At 36.5% G+C, this 22,605-nt stretch overlaps 1 protein-coding gene across 2 annotated transcripts in view; it reads left to right on the top strand.

The window, feature by feature from the left end:
• The window catches only part of LOC124389810 (connector enhancer of kinase suppressor of ras 3-like), a 43,469-nt gene that overhangs the window by 10,997 nt on the left and 9,867 nt on the right, over positions 1 to 22,605 (top strand). Inside the window, exons 2-14 of one of the 2 annotated variants that reach the window (XM_046855311.1) lie at positions 1,910 to 2,073; positions 7,183 to 7,385; positions 8,334 to 8,421; positions 11,518 to 11,559; positions 12,482 to 12,601; positions 12,858 to 12,917; positions 14,863 to 14,931; positions 15,029 to 15,175; positions 17,476 to 17,600; positions 18,030 to 18,214; positions 18,313 to 18,399; positions 18,789 to 19,039; positions 22,193 to 22,230. In XM_046855311.1, coding sequence (XP_046711267.1) covers positions 1,910 to 2,073; positions 7,183 to 7,385; positions 8,334 to 8,421; positions 11,518 to 11,559; positions 12,482 to 12,601; positions 12,858 to 12,917; positions 14,863 to 14,931; positions 15,029 to 15,175; positions 17,476 to 17,600; positions 18,030 to 18,214; positions 18,313 to 18,399; positions 18,789 to 19,039; positions 22,193 to 22,230 — 1,579 coding nt within the window. Of the gene's footprint in view, positions 1 to 1,909; positions 2,074 to 7,182; positions 7,386 to 8,333; positions 8,422 to 11,517; positions 11,560 to 12,481; positions 12,602 to 12,857; positions 12,918 to 14,862; positions 14,932 to 15,028; positions 15,176 to 17,475; positions 17,601 to 18,029; positions 18,215 to 18,312; positions 18,400 to 18,788; positions 19,882 to 22,192; positions 22,231 to 22,605 lie in introns of those variants that run through there. The other variant, XM_046855312.1, reaches the window with a different exon arrangement.

The following is a 22,605-nucleotide window of genomic DNA, read 5'->3' as shown; positions in this document are numbered from 1 at the left end:
CATGTGACATCATGAACTAACATATCTCATAGATGCACTATTACATTAAATATCATTATAAATGGATATAATGTACAATGTCCTATGCCTTAATTAAGAACAAATGTAACATTATTGCTATAAGGGACATAAAACCCTTCAGGACATGCTCTTATAGTAAAATAATCAGCTTTAGGGTGATAACCGCATCATGCTTTCCTGTCATTGATTACACACAACAGTGTCCCAGGCGTTTTATTCTTTACCTAGACAACTGGAGTGAAATGGCTGTCTGTTTTTTTTTTTTTTTAAGCTGCTTCACTTTTGTTCACTTCACACAACACTGACATTCTATCTTTCCTCATTGTGTTCACGTTACAAAAACACACTTCGCGTGTTTATGGTGGAACCTATACAATTTCATACATGTTTTGACCAGAGGAGCCAGACTTCCTATTGTTTTCACTAAATTCACACTGTCTTGTTTTTGCCTGGTAGGTCAAGCAGGTGAAAAAGATCTACATATATAATTTGCCATTCGATCTCTATAGCTTAAATATGTCCGTGTAAGAAAAGTGATCCTTAATTCCATATTCTTTAAAGGAACCATGAATATTGGAATGCTTTAAAAGCTGTCGAAAAACTCCTGATTTCATTTATTGTGATTTAAAGGCATGCTTTTTTTTTTTGTCCAGGTCAGTGTCAAATAATGTGAGTCAATTGAGCTTCAGTGAATGGCTTTTATTAGTGAGCCTTTGTGAGAGCTGTTAATTCTAGCATTGCGATGTGACATCTTTTAACCTGAGATGCACTCCAAAGTTATATACTGAATTAATTGAGGATTGATTTTTTGTTTAGTTTTTTCTAGAAATGAATTGTAAAATTGTTGTAGAATAATTAATATTGTAATGTAATTATTAATCAAATTGAATATATTAATATGAGGAATAAGATGCATTGAACAGTATAAGCTTTCCTATAAATGCCATTTAGGATGGTGCTTTGTGTTGCATCTCCAAAGCTGAACTGAGATGGATGTGGTGTTGAATGATGAGCTGTGTTGTTGTGTCTGGGCTGACAGGCCATTGAGCACTAACAGGGCACAAGGCCAGTGCTCTGCAGCTGGCCCTCTCTGTACTGCCTTTGACTGTGGCATGCCCCTCCCCCATTACCCCATAGAGCCGTCCTTCAGTAACACACTGGTGGAATGGCTCCGTCAGTGAGCTGCGTTGTGTATGTCACTTGGCGTCGGAGCGAGTTGTTGCACAGGCAACTGATTGGTTTTGGAATCAAATGCAAGTTCCTGTGCTAAGTTAAATAGCTGGAGTTCATTCAGCATGCTCATTTGCATGCTGTAAAGGCATCTTAAAAAAACATGCTTCAACGGTTTCAGGTTAAACAGTAAACAGAAGTATAACTTCCTCAAGTAAGAAGCTATATATAAAAGTTCCCTAATTTTTACAGATCAGAATGGAACCCATAGAAACCTGTGTAGTTGTTGTAGTCCATTACCGTTTGTGTGTGTTTGTCTTTGTTATTTGTTTATTGCGAGGCCTTTAAGGAATTCGCAAAATGATAATTAAAGTTGATCATTCTTCTTCAAATAGAGAGTTTATATCAGCTCATGCACATACACACACATGCAAGCATTTGGAACCTACATGGAGTTTATAATGGCTTTATCAGGCTTCATCCATCTCACACCTGTTCTCTCTGAGTGACTGCAAAGCAAACACAGGAACACAGGCGTCTACTACTCGTGTTAGCACAGTGCAGATATAATGCATGTGTGTAGATATATATGTTATATTGAAACCCAACCTAGACTGGACCTAAACTTTCTGATGTGGCCTGATATGAGAATATAACTCTTATAAATGTTTTTACTACATTGCATTAATGCCGTTTTTTCTTATTCTACATTGTCCAGGTCTTGATGACAGTCTCCAGCAATATGTTGCCAATTTCGAGAGAGAAAAGATCAGTGGAGAGCAGCTGCTTAAGATCTCGCACCAAGACCTGGAAGAGCTTGGGGTGGCTCGCATCGGGCATCAGGAGCTGGTTCTGGAAGCAGTGGACCTGCTATGTGCTCTGGTCAGTACTGAAAACATGGAAATTGATTTACCCACAGTCATTTATCAACAACAAATTGCACACAATTTACTTGTAGATTATAAATTCCACATTTACAATTATGGCTATTGAATCACTTGTATCGTTTTAAAAAGATAAAGCATTTCAGAGTATTATTCACTGGTAAGCTCAAGAATTGATTATTATCCTGACACACCATGTAAAAGCTTGATAGCAGACTTAGCTTTGTGATAACATACTTTTATTTAAGACAAAATAGACCATTTACCCATTTTGGTATTGTGTGCAAATGAAGTGACAGGTGCTATGAAACTATTTTCTCTCCATGTCTGTACAAACAGATGTTTCTCATACAAGGGGTTATCTCAGTGGTTGAGCTGAGACAGCAAAACAGTAAATGTGGTCAAATTTGAGTTTGATTCACACTCTAATAAAACTGCAAAGCGTACACTGCAAAGTTGAACTTTGTCGTGTACTGTGGTCTTCTGTGGTTTGTACACGTGGTTTTTTTGGGGGGGTTTTGTTGTTTTTTTTACTTTTTTTAATCTAAAAAATTTGCATGATTTAATACTTTGCCCCAAAGCATTTGTCTGAAACCTGTTTGGAAGGAATCATAAATCAGAGTGTAGTACCTGATAACAAAATTATAGCGAAAAGGTTGTGTCATGGGAAGTGTTCAGCTGAAAAATCTCACTCTAGAATTAAATTGTGCAGTTGCTGTAAGGGGCAAATAGGTATGATTACAACACATATATTGTTCTATCAGTTATATCTTTTAACATGACTTTTCTAGTCACCTATACTGTTACGAATCAGAATTGGTTAGAAAGTCTAGCATGACACTGAGTTAAGAATGTGGAAGTATCTATGGAAGAACAGGAGAAAGACAGCCAAAAGCAAAAATTTAGCTTTCATTCTTTTCATGGGCTGGATCCTTGCAGATCTTTTATGAATTGTTTTTTTTCCAGACAAAAGACAATGAGGTTATATTGAGGTCATGCTTTTGTGTTCTTGCTTGTGTACACAGATGGACAAACAAGAATATAGAACAATGTGGGGCTAAGGAATAGGTCTTCATTCTTATTAAAGTTATTTTTCTAACCTTCATTTCATCATCATATTCATGGAATATTTTCTTTTGCACACTTAGCAGTATCTTAATGGTGTAATTACATTAACAAGATTTATAGCCAACATGACTTAAATGAGTGTACAAGGGAAAGTTAGGTAGAGGGGAGATGAACAAAATAGTTTCAAGCTGTGCTTTGCAACACTGTCAACCTCTGTTTAGGCAGATGGAATTGCTTTACATTTTACCACTTCCTTCATCATAAAACAGCAGTTTAAAGCTCTGGTCTTTGATCGCTTAAAGCTTTTTGTGAGATTCTTATGCTTCTGGAGACTCTCCACTAAAGAGTTTTCTGAAGCCCTCTTCAGTTTGCACTGTGCCTAGAACACTGAAACAGTTTTACAAACATAACTGCCATTCATGTGCTAATCAAGGAAGATTTAAAATATAATTTACATGTATTTGGTAGATGCTCTTATTAGAGCAACTAGAAGTGCTTTTAGTCTTTATTTAAAAACACATCCTTGTGTTACTTTATTAAGTGTACCATCATTTTAAAAAACCTTTGGAAAAGTTAGAACAGTATGAAGAAGTATAAGTCAAATAGCAAAGAAAAAATAGAAGTACTTGGTAAATAGCTGGTTTTTTTTTTTTAAGCACTGACAGGTGAAGTTCATTTCAACACCTGTGTGCTGAGACAGAGGAGAATCTTTATGCATGTCTTCCTTGTACCATTAAACATGGTGGCTTTATCTGAACCATACTGGAGGTTTGAAAGGAGCATGGTGCAGAAATGCTATATCAAGATGTTTAAACAGACTTATTTTTGCTAACACTTGATGTTTGTACATTTACATTTATGTAATTTAGCAGACTCTCTTATCCAGAGCAACAGAAAGTGCTTCGAGTTTCTATCAATGAATAAATCAACACTGGTTTGCTAGATTATAATCTTAAAATACAATTAGCCACAACTCTGTTAAGAGGATGTAGTCTTGTCTAGTTTAGTGCTAGTTTAATGTGTTTCGGGAAGAGGTAGGTCTTTATCCGTCAGCCATCTAGGGAAGTTCATTCCACCACCTTGGTGCCTTTAAACCTTGAAGTATACTTACTCCTTACCCTGAGAGAAGGTGGTACCAGTCGAGCAGTGCTGGGGATCTCAGGCAGCATGGTGCAGTCAAATGTTGAGGTCTCTGAGGTAGGAGGGTGCTGGTCCATTTTTCAAGTGTTTTGAATCTGATGCGTGCAGCTACCGGAAGACAGTGGAGGGAGTGCAGCAATGGGGTGGTGTGGAAGAACTTGGGAAGGTTGAACAGAAGTCGTGCAGCTGCGTTTTGGATCATTTGCAGTGGACTGAACAAGCACCTGTACATTTAAAGTGTTTAGTTTTATCTTGTATATGTTTACTTGCTTCGATACATTACCAAATAAGCATTTTTATACTAATTATGGTGGTCAAGCTGACGACAACATTATCTCAGGTTTCAAGCCAGTACATTGACCCTAGCTGCTCTCCTATTGGTTAAATAATGGAAGCATTATTGTCAGGTTAACACATGAGGCTTTGGTTAGGGCAAGTAAAAGACTTGATTGATGCTTATGTCATAATTTATGAACTGTATGGTACATCCTAGAATCCAGCATCCCTTATTTTATGAGGGTTTAATTGGGCCCAGACATTGTGCATCCATAGTCTGCAGATTTACATAAGAGACCAAAGTTTCTTTTGATCTTCTTCATAAATATTTCCAAGGTTGATTTGTTCTTTGATGTTATCTTAAATAAATTTTACATTACATTTTTACGTTGGAGTGGAATTCTGTTACATGAGCAAACTTTCTTTGAACTCCCAATGTAGACATTAGGAATGGCACGGGAGGTCACTGGTGCCATGGGAAATGTTTGCCATTGACCAGTATTTGCCTTTTTAGAAATTAGCTTGTTTGTGAAGGGCTTTTTTAAAAAAAATTTATCTCATGAGCTTCTGGGAAGGATCTAGCTTAAATGTTCCAGTGGGAATTGTACTGGGACTGTCAACACCTTGCAAAAAAGTATAGTTAAGTATTTTATATTTATATTTTTAACATGCGGTAAGAAAATGTGGAGGATTGCATTATTATAACAACTTGTTAGGAATATTTGTCTCTTTTCCATTTTTCTTTTGCATGATCATAATGAATAATTGAATTGTTAATGTGTGAAGACCATTATATGCAGAATTTATACAGAATACACTTATTTATACAGAATACACTTTATAAGTTGTATTATAGTTGCACTGCTCAAGTCTCACTATATATTCATGTAAAAACCATTAAACGCAGCATGGCTACATATCAGTGAATTGGATTGGGACTACAATATAGCTTTTGCAGAGCTTGTACTGAAACCTTATATCACTGTGTTTTTTTTACTCAAACTACAGCAGTCTCCTGGTGGAAAGTGTGTTCTATTGTCTCACAGCTCTGGAATAGATATTATAGATGCTTCAGCCAGCTATATGCAGTGGAAAGTTCTAAGGCTAGTGTTACCAGCACTTTAGAATTCTCCCCAGGCAAATCATACTAGATTTTCATACAACACAGATAACAGATGCTACACCTAATAGTGTTTTTCCACTGAACAGTATGGCATGACACTGACAAATCCGAACCAGAATTAGGTGCAGCAGTTACACATCACTGTAACAATGCCATGAAAGTGGGTGTTTTTTCTATATGCTATTGAGTGATGATAATCTAAATTAAATAGTTTTTCAGACAGGTTATTTTTAAATAAAGCTTCATGTGCATTTTAAGTTAAATATAAAAATATATATATATTACATATTAATAGAAAGCTGAGGTCTGAATGTAGGGTCAGATATTATATGAAAATCTGGAGCAGTTCCCTTGCTCGAATGCAGCATTACAGAGTCTGTGCTGTTTTTCTGCCCTGATTCAAGAAAGAGAGAGAGATTAGGAACCCTGGTTCCAAACAAAAGGCTTTTTCTTTAACCGCATGCTGCCCCATTTCATCAGAGGATTTACTTTATTATTTAAAACCATTCCTCTTTGTAGTTATTGCCCATATTACAGCCATGTTGCCCTAACAGGACTGCCTGCTTCATGACCATTCAACATGGTAATACTGAGTCTTCATAATTCTGTGAGAAAGTCTAAAACTCTAAACCTGCTTATAATTAGTAGTATAATAAGAAAGCTAAGTGTGGGGTCGGTTTCTTTTGTCAAAACAGGTCTTTGGGCCTCCCATCACCAGCAGTTAAAAAACTATAGTTAAGTTCAGACTAGATGTGTGCATGATTCTTTGATCTAGATGACTCCAGTCATTCCATTGACCCGCAGCATCCATATGTTTGAGAAAGCCCTACAGGACTAGATTATAGGCAGAGTTTGAATATCTATCATCTGTTTCACAGTGTTGATAGTAAAAACAGATGTGAGGACTGCTGCTCTGGTATCTTGCAGGTTAAGACTGCTCGTGCTGGGCTAAAAACAGACTGTTCTCCCTTGGTTAGAACATTAAACCACAGAGTCTGGCTATGGTGCATCGCTTTTTGTGAGCTGAGATTTTTGCAGACAGGAGGCACCCCCCTCGACTCTCCCAGTGCACAGGTTCAGATGTTCAGCACTCATTCTTTCCGAGCCCTGTTAAAAGAGCACGGTTGGCTGCCAGGTTTAGGATCTAAATTCAGCAGCATGCTGTTTGCCAGAAATCCTTGGGCTCTAAATAGGGTAATGCGGTTCTAAACGCAGCAAATGGCTTACATTATCATCTTGACCTCCTGATCATGTTTGTTTTATGACACAGTGTCAAAATGGACGAGCTTAAACTACAGTAAATATAACTTTTCTTCTCAGAAGCAATAGTAATCTCTGTGTATATCCGAATCCAGTTCAAATCAGCAGAATGATTTCTTTGATTAAAATGTAACCATGTATTGCCATTTGTCGATAAACATTTTATAAAAATGCATACAAACACGCAATTGAAATAATGATCTTCAAAATTCTAATACTGTTTCTGTATCTCCCCTGCAGAATTATGGTGTCGAAACGGATAACTTGAAAAACCTAGTGGTGAGAATGAGAGCAGCATCCAACAGTCTCCACTTAAGTACGTCAGAGCGCAGAAAGATTCCTATGTCTGAAGGCAACGCCACTCACAAACCCCCTAACGAGTTCCTGACCTCTGTGGTGGAGTTAATTGGTGCAGCGAAAAGCCTTCTCACGTGGCTGGACAGGTAAAATGCTATATGAGAGATAAGATCTGCTATACCTGAGAAACAGCTTTTCCAAATGAAATACAGAATTATCTGTCTATCTATCTATCTATCTATCTATCTATCTATCTATCTATCTATCTATCTATCTATCTATCTATCTATCTATCTATCTATCTATCTATCCATATATATATATATATATATATATATATATATATATATATATATATATATATATATATATATATACACACACATTTTTATGTTTTACATATTTTGTTTTTCAAAAGAAGGTACTAAAACCAGAATCTAATAATGAATGAAAAGACACAGCAGTATCAGGTCTTTCATAATGAACTTTCAATGAAGATGACATTAGTAACAGCCTCCATACAGTGTCTCACATTAAACAAATTGTGGCCATAAAACAGCTTATAAGGATTTCATGTTATTTACATGGATTGAAATGTTTAACCCAATGTTTCTTTGACACCATTAGCACTTGCAATCCTTTAAATCATAACATCATGCTACAGCTGAATTATTGACATGAATGATTAACAACACTGTAACTAGTCTTTTAACATGAGACTTCTAGAGGATGTTAAGTAACAATAATAGCCAAAAGGTTACAGTACGTTGTACACTACTATGTAACTAACAGCTGCTGTTTAGTTATATGGTAACCTCTGACATAACGTGACAGGGTAGTCGTAGCGCCATTTTATGGCAGGTAGTTGTGGTTGATTTGGGCAAGTACAGAGAACAATGTAAAAGAAAACAGGATCTGTGCTGCTGCTGAACTCTTGTTTTGTTTTAAGATTAATGTCCCTTTCAGTGCGGTGATATGCAGGGTGTGTGTGTGTGTGTGTGTGTGTGTGTGTGTGTGTGTGTGTGTGTGTGTGTGTGTGTGCTGCTTGATAAAGTGCCTAAGTGTCTCATCTCTTTCTTTTTTCACTATCACAGAACCCCTCTGACTGGTATAAGTGACTTCACCAGTACCAAGAACAAGATCATTCAGTTGTGCTTGGAGTTGACCACCACAGTCCAACAGGTCTGCTTTTGTTCTCTTCTGCTTTTGCCTCTGCAGTACATCGGTTTTCTCTACTCACTAGTTGCCTCTGTGCGATTTCTTGATTTAATATTCCATGTGGCAATGCCTTGGTTTCCACTGGGAGGTTTCACTGCATTGATAATTGCAGATCCAGGAAGTGTTTCCTTGAACACCTCTTGTTTACTCTTTTAGCAAACGTATATACCTTTCCATTCAAATAATGTAGTTAAGGTTAACTTGAAAAGTGACAGATTTAATAGCATGTTTGTTATTCTTGTACAATACTCTACTCCTAGAGTGCAATTCAAGTATGTCATGGGCCTCTTTTCTCTGGGCAGGACATTGTTGTACTGACTTTCTCAAAGGTCATCAGTGTCTGCTGACTTTAAAAGATTAGCTCCACTATTGTTCGGAAAACCATACTAGACCTGATTTAAGGGAAGTTCATTGCCAAGTTGGTTTAACTCTGTGATTCTCAGACTAGCTAGCAAGCTGTTAGCTATTAGGATTAATCTAAAGTGAAGCATTTAATATTGGAAATAAATCCATGAGTATGGCTTGGTCCTGTGTAAATGTGGCTTTTAAAAACAGCATTTGAAAGGGAATGGCTGTTTTGACTGAAAATAATATTGGAATTACATTAAAGTCTGAACTTTGCAAAATATATTAGTGGATAATAGTAGAATAGAATAAACTGTTTGCCCTTGCATCACTAACAGGTCTTCTGTTGTGCAGTGGTGGTGTGTTTTAAGACATGTTGTGACCTGTGTTAATATGTAGGATTAAGTTGGATCCGTCATCGCCAATCAGGATCACAGTTTGAAATACGACAGAAGATCAGATTAAAAAACAACAAATCTGATTTAATACCTTAGCATTTAATGCACATTTCAAAAGGGCTGCAGTTATTGTTTATTTTAGTAATCGAGTAGTCTGCCAATTATTCCATAGATAAAAAAAAAAAAAAAAAAAAGACGAGTCTCTTAAAAAGTACAAGTAATTTGTTTCCTTTTAAGATTTTTTTTTAAATGTGGATATTGCATTAGAGAATATCTGTGAAAACTTAACCAAATTAATGCATTTAATTGCCATAGTACATCGAAATACAAACACAAATATATAAATAAGGAAATCATAAATAAAAAAATTTAAATCTATTTCAAATTACTGTAAAACAAAACAAAAAAAAAAACGAAAGAAAAGGAAAACATACTGTATGGTGTTTTCTTTGTTTTAGTTTGAAATTATCCCAGACTTTGGAAACTTTCTTTGGCCTGAATCTTCTCCTCGCCCCTCACAGTTCTCTCCCTGTTCCTCCATTTTTCATTCTGCAGCGTCTTCTTTGTTTACCTGTCCAGTGCACTCCAGAGTTTTGCGGGTGGGAAAATGGGGAAACAAAAAGCACTGTGTAGTCAAGCGCTTAATGCTTATAGTCATTATTTATTATATATTTATTATATTATATCTTACTTTTCATTATTTCCCTGTTTTCTAGATCAGCTCATAATAGTGCTGTAATGGAGTAAATGTACATTTCAGCAAATGTGTTAATGTATATGTATTTAAGCGTAATGTATATGTTTTGAGGATTATTAGAGGGCCATGTTAAAGCAAACCCCTGCAAAGATTCTATAGCCCAGTTAAGAATTAAATAGTGTGGAAAGTATTCATTAGGTTGCATGGTCGTTTAACGGGTAATATGCATGAACGGTCATTGCAGTTTACAACAGTGATGCACGGAATAAAATACTCTGCCTTGCCCCATCTCCCATGAAAAGGAGAGAAGTAAAGATGCATAAAATTTCCAAGGGTAATCTTAACTAATTAACTAATGTGTTTCAATAGAGTACGGAGAAATGCAAAAAAAAACTGGGCAGCTGTACAACTGCTATTATATTCAGTTGTTGTGCCAGCACAGATTTCTCTAATTCCTTACGTCAGTCATGGACAAAGCCTCTCTAGTTTCACATCAGAAGCTGACTAAAGTGCCATCTGATCTCTATCAGCTGTTATCTGTTGACATCCATGACTCAGTTTCTTGTGTGTCCTTGTCTGATCTGTGGACTAGTGCCCAATGTTGTTATAACACATTTCCTCCTTTTGGGGTTATGAAAAGTGTATTATACGTTCTGGAATTATACGTTCCATGCCACATTCTTTCCTAAACCTTTCCTTTCCTAAACCATCTGCTTTCTTTCAGATATTGAAGATTGTTTTAAGAAAACTTTTCAGTTTGGTGTCAAACTGGTGTCATTATTACTTCTGTGATCTTTTTGGAACAAAACTTTTTCAAATATTTTAACATTAAACAGATAGAGACTGTATGTTCTGTTGCATATATTATTTTGTTTAAATCAGTGGCAGTACATGGACGGTATCATACAAATACATTTAGGGATTCTGTTGCCTCTAAACATTGAATCATTGTGGTATGACTTCACAATGTGACCAACGTTATTCTGTGGTTAAGTGTGTGTGTGTGTGTGTGTGTGTGTGTGTGTGTGTGTGTGTGTGTGTGTGTGTGCATGTGTGTGGCTACCAGCTGACAGACAGGTGCTCACTGGACATATGGGCATAGAGTATGCCAGTAAAGCCATTCTTCTGTTTGACAGAGGAGGTCTTACTGCCTATGAAGGTCAAGTTACTGACCTCAGCCTCTGTTGTGTTGCCTCAGCTGTGAGACAAAAAATAGTAAAGGCTGTAAAATTGTTAAATTTTAAGCATATGTATCACATTCCATTGTCATGGATTATTTCCAGTATGGTTTGTTTTAAATGTCGATAAAGTCAACTAGTATATTAAAGTCGACTTTTTAAACTGAAGATTACTGCAGATGTCAGCCCTTCTCCAAAAACGTACTACGTGCCAGTCCCCTTCTTTTTGCTTCACGCTATAGTTGTCCTTCATGTCTTATGTAATTATGTTGTCTTACAGCTGACATGGATATATAATTCACAAGTCAAAGCTGTTTATTTGTGGCTGGAGCTCATCGTCCACTGCTATATCTGAATCACTAATTATATAAACACAACACTGACCCTGTTTTGCTGCTTATTACTTAGCATAGACCTTAATGTTTTCCTTTTTTCTCTGCAGGATTGCACTGTTTATGACATGGAGGAGAAGATTTTGGGAGTTGTAAGTATTTGATCACATCTTACACACATTGTTCTAATAATGTATATATAATTATATACTTTTTATATAAAACAGGGAAAAGGACATAGGCCATATGGCCATTTTATTGAACCAGCATTGTCATATTAATATTGATAAAGTAGCCCAGCATTGTTATTGCTATTAAAGGCCCATTGTAATCCTCTGCTGAGTCTCCACAAGTTCCTGTTTAAATGCCACTGCCAGTGTCTAAAGGGCCTTGCCATCCATCACTGTTTCCTGTTAATGATATTCTCCATACTTACTTCCTCAGTTGCTAGACTACTTCCATCTTGCAAAACACCAACAACTTTTTATGGCTGTCTGACAACTATTTTCTCCCACAAATGTCTGTATGCCAGCCCCCCCACCGCCCCACCCCACCCAATGAGATGTTCTGAGCATTTTTGCAAGCATTGGTTAGCTTTAAAGTGCTGGAATTTTTTCTGTCTCTTGTGATAAGTGCCAGTGCATTTATAAGTTCCTAGTTTGCCAAGTTTAGTCTTTTACATTTACCAGCCCATTTCACATACTTATACGTGTACTGCTTGAATATTAAAATCCAATCAAATCAAATTTTATTTGTCACATACACATACATGCAGTAGTATTATAGGAATCACAGGAAGTGGTTGTGACATAAATAAAACAAATCATAAGGAAACTTTGTTTAAAAGTATATAATCTTATTGAGGTCTTTTCTATATGCATGACGTTTTAACATTCGGTTCAGGAAAGGGCCAATTAGCAAACTTCTCTCTTTTCCCTGAGCAAAATGTCTCGCAATTGCATCATCATTAATGACACTATTCCCTCCTGGGTCCTGATTCACCAATTTGTTTCTAATGTGCCAGGATTCTCCTATCACATTGTTGCTAATAACTGTCCCGCTGTCATTTTGCAGTCCAAGGTGCTAAATGGGATCTGTGACCAGACCGTGAGAACAACCTCTGATCCTATAATGAGCCAGTTGACATGCCTGGAGGAAGTGCAGCTGACCAACATCAAGCCAGGAGAAGGCCTGGTGAGCACTTATCACCTTCGTGTTTTGTGTTAGACAAACACGAAAATTGTTCACATCCCCTACTTAAAGCACTTAAATCACCTTAACAGACACAGTTCTGTCTGTCACGATTGTGTATTTCTGGTTGACGAATAAAGTACACCAAGTTAGTCTCAAGCATCCTGTTTATTTTTTAGGATTTATATATTCCTCAATGCCTTATGTCAACTCTCTGTCTCTTTCTGTTTCCATCTCTATCGCCTGCTGTCTCTCTCAGGGGATGTACATAAAATCCACCTACGATGGGCTTCATGTCATCACTGGCACTACTGAACATGTAAGACTGTGATTCAGCTCTGAGAAGCCATCTGATGCTGGGGCTGGTATATATTTAGCCTTTCCTGACACAGTGTGTTGCATCAGCATGTTAAAATTAAAAGAGCTTTTACTATTTGGCAGCTTTGAGCAGTTTTATTGGACATGCATTACATACATAGTGTGTTCTAAACCAAGAACACAAAAAACGGTTATATAGAAACTAAACTTTACATTATAAAAGCTGAAACGAAAAGTTTGTAGATAAAGGTTATGCTTTTAAAACGTTAGAACATGAATATATTGTATTTACCATGTAGTCACCATAGTAAATGCAAATGCAATTATTTAAGCACTTGCATATTAACAGTTCTCTCTCTAATAAGAAGCGATTATTTGTATTTTTTCCATAACAGCCATATAATTTAAATGGCTCTGCTGCTTCTTGTTTTTTTTCTTTTCTTTTTGCTGATTAAAATGTTTACTAGAACCATGCATGTTTAATTATATATGCATATGTTTCTGTGGTTTTTGCGGGTTTTACATCATTTTTAGTTTTACGTTATTTCTTTCCAAATCCTGTCGGTATGGCAACACCCAATGTTGTACACAACCATTTGTTAGCATGTGCCAAACAGAAGAGAGGGAGGGGTAAGATAATGGTGGGGTGTGAGAAAACCTCCCCCTCTCTGTGGGAGGCAGAGTCCATGTTTGTGGGGAATGCATTAGCATGCTAGTATAACCACAGTTCCTTTAGGCTGACACAGAAGAATGCATTTAGACAGGCCAAGATGATCCATAAAGATTTCTCTCCACCCTGAGCTGCTGGCAGATTTCTCACAGCCTTTGTCACAATCTGTAGCTCATCTAAAAAAACTTCCCACGTCTGTGTAATGAATCATCCACCTTTAATCATCCTATGACTAATTACAGTTAATGAATCATAAAGACATTTGCCAGGCTAGAGTTGCTCAATCACTCACTTGTTTACTGTTAATTTAAAATTTTAGCCTTTTGTATGGACTCTGTTTTTTATTAGCACACACTATATGTGGGTGATTTCGCAAAACCTATGTGCGCCAACCTGGGAAAACTCATCACATAGTCAAAATTGTATTTAGTGTATTTAGAATGAAGATTGCATGCTTCCCCAAGAAACAATTAATTTTGGCAATCAGGAATTATTCACTGGGTGGTTCTGTGGCAACTGCTTTAGTTGCCTGTAATGTGAACAGTTCATTGACTTATTTTTGTGTCAGCTTGTGAGTGAGCACCAGTTTTCGGTTTTAACACAGACTGAACTCGGGTTATCATCCATCTAGTGTGTAAGCACAATGACAAAATGTAAACATAATAATATTGCTTCTAAAACAAATTATTTGGCAAGTCATACCCAAAGTAATTGCTCTGAACTGTACAGAATTATTAAAAACATGACAATTCTTTCAGCTTGTTTATTTGTAATTTTTTTGGCATGTAATTCATCTGCATTTCCCCAAAATATATTTCTTATTATTTCCAACATTTTCTCTTATTTCACTTTCTTATGTCTTTAATGGGCACATGATTATGTGATTATGATTATGACTGTTTATGTTCATGAGAAAGCAGGATTTGGAGATCATGTATGCTTTGTGCATTCATTTCCGAGTGACTGTTTAGTGCAAATATCTTGACAACATCAAACAACTAATTTAAGTTGTATAGTGTCAAGTTTATGGAGATTTGCTGTTTGACTGACTTGTTAGACTTGCTCTTTAAACAACTTAAGGAGCTTATTTGTAGGCGAATAATTAAGTTAAGGTATGATAAGGTAATGTTCCTATGTCATTTTGGTGTAAGGTATATATGTTTACTTGAAACAAATTTCAGACATTTGTATGTATTTTGCTGTGTATGAATGTGTGTGTAATTTGTGTGACTTTATTAGATTATGATTATTTTTTTTCATTTGTTTCAATACCTAGTCTCCAGCAGACTTGTCTCACAAGATCCATGCAGGTGATGAGGTGATTCAAGTGAACCAGCAGACTGTGGTGAGGTTCTCTTTGCTCTGACCAACTCTTACGTCTACTCCGATGCATTAGGCTTGTCTGTAAGACTTTGTGTGTTTGTGCGTTTTTGCTTCTGCAGGTAGGCTGGCAGTTGAAAAACCTGGTGGCTAAGCTAAGGGAGGACCCTAAAGGAGTGGTGCTGCTGTTGAAGAAAAGGCCAGCAGGCACATCTGGCTTCACACCGGCACCACTTAAAAACATGCGATGGAAACCACCGCAGGCACAGGTAAGCAATTTCAGGCATCAGCGCTCTGTCTCTCACTCTAGTTTCCATCCAATTGTTTGCATGCAAAATGACACGGAAATTTTGAATCTGCATGTAAGAACGTGGTTGAAGTGGAAACTGCTGTGCCAATAGAGAAGCTAATATTAGACAGTATCTGACAATTGAGAGATGACTTTGCAAATATGTGTATCTCCATGACTGGTTTTACTAGCAATTTTTATATATATATATATATATATATATATATATATATATATATATATATATATATATATATATATATATATATTTGTTGGTCATCATTGAGATATTCACATCACAGTGGTTTGTTAGTAGGTGGAGGCAAATTTACAGAAGTCTGTGGATTTTGATCTCAGATGCAAATCAGACTTACTTGTGGTTCACATCTAAAGACATACAGCTCGTGCTCTATGAAAAGCACAGGGTAATGCTGTTTGTGGACATTTTTTCAGAATGTAGGATATAATTATCTTCTTTTGATATATTGAGCATTTCCAGTTCCTATTTAGATCTACAAATAGTTATTTGGTCATAAATGTATTTCACCACAGCTGTAGACAGTGACATGGCTCAGAATGTAGTCCAGAAATGTATTTATTTACATTTTGTTTTATATACTATTTCATTTTATTTTATATAGGCACAACCACTAAGATTTTTTCATTCACTTTGTGTGAACAGTTTTTTACTATCAAGAAGAAAGAATAGCAGGGTCATATTTACAGTGTAATGTTAATTGTGATACACTTGTAGACTGTGTAGATTCACATTTGTGAAGATCTCCTGGTACAAATGCTCCACATACTGTCACATATAGACTTTTTTCCCCCTTATTTTGAAAAACCTGCCATGTTATTGTTGTGCGTAATTCCATGCATCTTTGTAAAGTGTAGACCCATCCACCAGGAAAAAAAATGAAAAGAAACCCGTCTTTTGTCCTGACATGATCCTGGTCTCTACAGTTCTCCATCAAAACTGTGTGTTAAAAGATTTATGTAAAGATAATCCAATTCAAAACATGCACTTTTTAGAAAAATGTAGGCTTTTGGAGCTGCCCAGGCCTGACTATCGCTTTTCAGAAACAAAGAGCTGTTATAATCCAGCAGTCTGCTTTGCAATAAGATATACCTCCTCAGGTGCCTCCGCACCCTGCCGAGACACCACCAGAGCAAGCCATTACAGTCGAAAAGAATGATCCCCAAATAGCAGAGCCTCTGATTACACACAGGCTTCTCTGGACATGTTAGGATCACTTTTGATGAAGGTGTCAACAAACTTTCAAGTGGTAGATATTATATTTCGGCATTGTAAGGTTGCATTGTGCAAGGTGTGCACACGGATCACACACGATGACAATACATCATATTTATCCCAAAGATAATACGCTGTTTACCAGACACATTAAGCTTTTATTTCATTTTTTTTATCTGCATCCTGGGTCTGCCCCTGTTATTATACACTACATTCCTTCAGAGCATCGTTTTAAACCAAACCCAGCAATACGAACATACAGTAATAGAATCAGGGATTTGGCCCTGAATCCTGCCTGCAGACATGAACACGAAGATGTTTGAGTCAGGGGCCCACTAATAGACAGCATAGGATTAAGAAATTAATGCAGATGAATGTGCAAGAAAATAAATTTTGGTAAAGGCACCACTGGTCACTGGCACCTGTAAGCATAAAGTCAAGTCAAGTCAAGAGGCTTTTATTGTCATTTCTACTATACACAGTGGTACACAGTACACAGTAAAAACGAGACAACGTTCCTCCAGAACCCTGGTGCTACAACAAACAAAACAACATAGAGCTACAACACAAGTTACATAAAGTGCATCGAGTGCAACCTGGTGCAAACAGTGCAGACAGACAGTGCAGACAGACGACACAAGACAAGACACAAAACCCTATATAGCGCCGACCAGTAAACCTACTGTATACGTTATTATACAGTACTGTACAAGAAAACTGTAAAAACTATACAAAATAAAAAAACTATATCCCAGAAGTGACTATAAACAGTACAATGTAGTGCAAAAAATACAGCAGCAGTCGAAGGTGCAAAAAACAGCATGTAAACAGTAAACAGTATAATACAATGATAATGATAAATGTGCAAAAACAGCAGTTGAGAGTGTGGTACAGTTGAGTATAATAAATAATAAATAAATGAATGGTGGTGGAAATGATACAAATTTAATGTACAACCAGTCTACCTTTATTATTAACAGATGTGGAATATTAAGCTCATCTATTGATAACTGTCTCATGTCCTTTAGAACTCCTCTTCACCAAGTAAAACCCAGTCACCTGACAACAGCATTGGATCGACAAGCAAGAAGCAGAAACCAGCCATCTTAGACTTGTACATCCCCCCACCTCCATCAGTGCCTTACACACCACGGTAAGAGAAAATAGGTGAATGAGAGAGAGAGAGAGAGAGAGAGAGAGAGAGAGAGATTAAGAGACTTAGTTACATTCCTGTGGGTTAATGAGTGTACCTCATTGTCCCCTCCCATCCTCACTAAAGCGCTAAACTTCACTCTGCATTCCCTTCCGCTTTACTTCCTTTCTCCCATAGCTTACTTAAGCCAGCCACTCAGCCAGCATAAGTGTAAAAAGCATTCTTATCTCCTCTCCATCTTCTTCCATTACTTTTGCCAATTTTTATGTTATATTGCTTTAAACTCTTGTGTACTATTTAAGCAATATATCACTTTCAAGCATTTCTATTGTGTTTTTTTAATGAAAAATGAAAGTGACCTGATTTATCCCCCGGGTTAATTCTATTATTTATTTCCATTGAATAAGTAAGTCAACATTCTTTTCACAGGGAAGCTAGGACCAACTCGTTTAGCAGCATTAACAGCAGACCAAAAGGCTCTGAGTCTCCCAACTCCTTCCTGGATAAAGAGAGTCGTTCCCGCTTCAGCATTACAGACCATGACAAGCTGACTGTCTACCCTGTGGAGGCCAACATTGTGCAAAATCGACTGAGGGAGAGGAACTCCTCATATGGTTAGTAACAAATCAGTTTCAGCACATTTGTTGGTAAGTTTAATATATCAATATCCTTGTCCATTTTACTCAATTCCTCATGTATATCTGCAATACAGTCAAACCACGGCCTCTGTCCATGCCAGCAGAAACGTGTCTGAGTGTGACAGACCCTTATGCCAGGCCATGGACACATGGAAGGAAAGGTATGATGTGTGCAAATGCAGCATCCACCAGTTTAATGTCAGTTTTTAATGTGAGATTAGCCAGATCCATACACAAGGAAATATAAAAGAAAAGAAAATAGTTTATGTAAATATCAAAAACTTATGTATAAACATTATCGAAATTAAAAGTTGCTTAAAGACATTATGCAATATAAGGTAACTGTAGTGATCCAAAACAAAAGTTACTTTAGTTTTCTATGCTGTCTTTGAACATCTATGAAAGATTTGTGAGCATATAGTCTTTCACTCTAGTCTTCAGTTTTTGGACCTGATCATTAAAGTTTTTTTTAACCTCATAGATAGTTTTTATTCCATTTACTAACAAGCATCCTCAGATCTCTTTTTCTTCGTCCTTTCTCCTTGTATAGGTGACGACCTCTTGTACAGATACCTTAGCAATGAGCGCATACCGACTATAGACGAGGAGGTGCCTGCTACAGGACGCTCATACAAACCATCTCAGGAGCGTTGTGTACGAGGCGTAGATCACGTGCGGAACAGCCGCTTTCTCGTCAGTGTAGATCTCCATAACAACGCCACCATTCCTTATCAGGAGGACTTTGCTAAAAACGCATCAACATCCACCCCAAAAAGACCCCCTGCGGAGCCCTCGCTACTGGTCAGTTGGATCACCAGGCTAAAGCTACTGACTCATTAATGTCGCCTTGCCCTGTCCAGCTGTCCTGACCTTTCTCATTTTTTATTCCTCCTCATTTCTACTCTGTCTGCTTCCTTTAACTGATTTTCTTCCTCAAGCTGCTTTTTTTCACTATTGAATTTAACTGCCTTATAGAATGGTAATAAATGGTCCTACTCACTCTAAAAATTTCTTATGAATGTTTGGAAACACAGCACTAAAACAAAGGGCTGAAAAATTCATACATTATTCTGTATCAATATTATACTTTGCACAGTTCAACATTTGCCATACGTAGCTACCTCCACAAAATTCTATATGTCAAAGCATTGCATAAATGTGTACAATTTTCACAGTTTTCTGGATATTTCATTTTGGATAGTGTATTTTTGCATTTCATGCATCTTAATGTGTTTCCAAACAGTCCACTTTTGTCATCAAAAACATTCAAGTGTCCTTAATCCCATAACATTTTAAATGAAAGGATGAAAATATGTTTACCGGTGATATTTTGCAGACCTAACCCAAACATTTGGTCAGTCAGTATAATTTGAAATTTGTCTTTTTTTTTCTTTTCTATTGTTATTGTGATTTGCCTTATTCTTCAAGTCAAAAGTCTTTTCAAATATCAACTTTTGCATTTTAAAATAAGGGTAGTTTTATTTAACAATTGCATTTGTAATGCTTTCCTTTAAATCACAATAAGTTTGGACGATAAGGCCAAAAATTTTTAATATTATTTTCTAGATTTTAAACACACACACACACACACACACACACACACACACACACACACACACACACACACACACACAAACAAACAATTATAAATGCAACACTTGTTTTTGCCCCCATTTTGCATAAGCTGAACTCAAAGATCTAAGACTTTTTTATGTACTCAAAAGGCCTATTTCTCTCAAATATTGTTCACAAATTTGTCTAAATTTGTGTTAGTGAGCACTTCTCCGTTCTCTTCATGGATGACTCGTGGTTTTCACTGTACAGGGCAAGAGGCAAATGGTGGTCACTATTTGGACTGGTTTTTGGATCCCTCCCCAGACCCCCAATACCATAAAACCTTTTTGGTGTGGCCTTTTATCGTGGCCGGCCTAAGGCACACCTGTGCAATAATCATGCTGTCTAATCAGCATCTTGATATGCCACACCTGTGAGGTGGATGGATTATCTAGGCAAAGGTGAAATGCTCACTAACAGATTTTGACAGATTTGTGAACAATATTTGAGAGAAATAGGCCTTTTGTGTACATAGAAATGAGTTCAGCTCAAGAAAAATGGGGCAAAAACAAAAGTCAGCCTCTGACTTTACAATGTGTGAAAAACCGGGGAAAAAGGACCATTGAAGCTCTGTGACAGAGATAGACAATCAACCGTGTTGATGTTAAGGTTCCCTCACTTTCTGTAGTAACCTGCCTGGTGAACTGAAATTCTTTTCATAGCCAGGTTACATTCTTACTTCTTTTCTGAGAGAAAGTTTGGGGGGGGAATGATGAGCCCATACTTTTAAGTGTGTTGCTTTTGTACTTTTGCCACTATGGTAGAAGCAGTAAGTTTGAAAGTTCAAGTGATCCACATATTTTTAATGGGGTCTTATTTATTATTATTATTAAAAAATTTTTTCAATTAGACTACCCAGGACTGAACCGGCACTTTCTGGTTTATTTCTGTATTGTTCAGTCATAGCTCATAACCCAAACATCATATTAGCCTTAGTATCTGTGTACTGTTTATGCTGTCAGTGAAGATAATCTGCTGAAAAGGTACTAGGCTTATTGTCCAGAAAATACCATTTAATGCTGGTAAGCTGGTTATTAAGGGTGGCTCAAACTGCTTTATGCACTGGGTGTTTTCATATTTACCCGATTCTTTACAATGGTGGTCTTTTTCAACGCTGTTTTTGTTATTTCCTGCAGTTAATTTAAGGTGCATAGCACAGCCCATTAGTTACAGCACAAGTGTTAAACAGTATTAAAAGTATTGTACGATATTTATATTGCATTCGGGGTTTATTTGTGCTATGCTTTTGTACTTTTTAAATGATGTGTATAATTAAAAGTGCTATGTCACATCTGTTTTGTATTGTCTTCTTTTAACGACATTTCACACAGAATTAACTTTACATGAACAGTGTAGGTCAGAATGTAGATGTGAAGTTGAAGGCAGGTTTAAAAAAAATATAAAATTCATATGGTTTTGAAAAAGAAACATCTATTTAACATGTGCAACAATGTTATAAAAAAAAAAAATAGAAAACACACTTCAGACTGAAGCCTTACATAAACAAATATTAGTTATGCCTGTTGATTTTAAATCATGTTTTCCATTATAACACCATCACAAATAATACATTCAAAGAAATATGCACATTTAGATCAATAAATAAATATAATTTATATATCATTAACATATATTGTTACATTTTCAGAGAAAATGACAAATGTGATTAGACTATTACAATACTAAAAACAAAGATATTAAGACAATCTTTTAGATGTCTTTTTTATTGGTGGTGGATTATACCAACTCTTCATCTATGTTACTTGTCTGCAATGCCAATGCCCTCTGTCTCTCACCCTTTGTACTGCTCTGCTCTGTTGTGCTTTGCTACGGCTTGTCTGGAAATTCTTAACAACTCCACTCATACCTAATTTTCCTCTAAGCCTCTGCCTTTTCTAACAATGAACAGTTTTTAATCTGTAAAAGAACTGTGTTTGAAATGTGCTCTTGTTTTCCTTGCCAACTGCACTGTTAATCTTTTTTTCTGTAATTTGATGAAAATCTTTTAATTTCATTTCTTTCAGGGACTTGCATGAACAGATTTTCATAAACAGCTCTTAGAGAGTGTAATTTCCGCTCTGCTGTACTTTAAAACCTCAGATAAATAAACATCACGTTAAGCATCAAGTGCTTTTCCTTTATTCTTTTACTCAGTGAAGTCTTCAACACAAAACATTTCTATTAAACCATTATATGCATTTATTCAGATTGATGAGAGTAAAAAAATACACAAATACTTTTACTTTCATGATTTATTTATTTATTTAATTAATTTTGCAATAGACATTCCAGTGTAAAGTCTTATGTGAATCTTAACACCTTGTCTGTGTCCCACTACAGGATTCTAACTGGACATCTAGTAGTGCATTTATGAACAGGTGAGTGGCTATTGTATGACACCTCTGAAGCACACCCCATAGGTCTTCACAGAGTGTATATCCACTTACACTGACACTCCATTGGGAGCCTACAGGCTAAAGCTCATAAATTTAGTATGTCAGTTGTGTACATGATGGGTGGCTTGGGTCCTGATTTGTCTGAAAGTCATGTGGTCACAACATCAAAACTGTTTGGTGTCTCAAATTAAGATTGAGGCCAAATTCACTTTTTTTTTTAACAAACTCTACGTCTATAAGCACACATCACTCGAAATAATTTTCTTTGCTATAAAGAAATGGAAATCTAATGAAATATATTTATTTGTGTTTTATTTTTTAAATCAAAGTTCATATACTAAAAACCAACATAATAGT

This window comes from Silurus meridionalis, chromosome 8, assembly GCF_014805685.1.
Source record: "Silurus meridionalis isolate SWU-2019-XX chromosome 8, ASM1480568v1, whole genome shotgun sequence".
In the NCBI taxonomy this organism is placed as follows: Eukaryota; Metazoa; Chordata; class Actinopteri; order Siluriformes; family Siluridae; genus Silurus; species Silurus meridionalis.
Note: the sequence above shows the minus strand (reverse complement) of the source record. Positions and strands in the feature narration are given on the sequence as shown.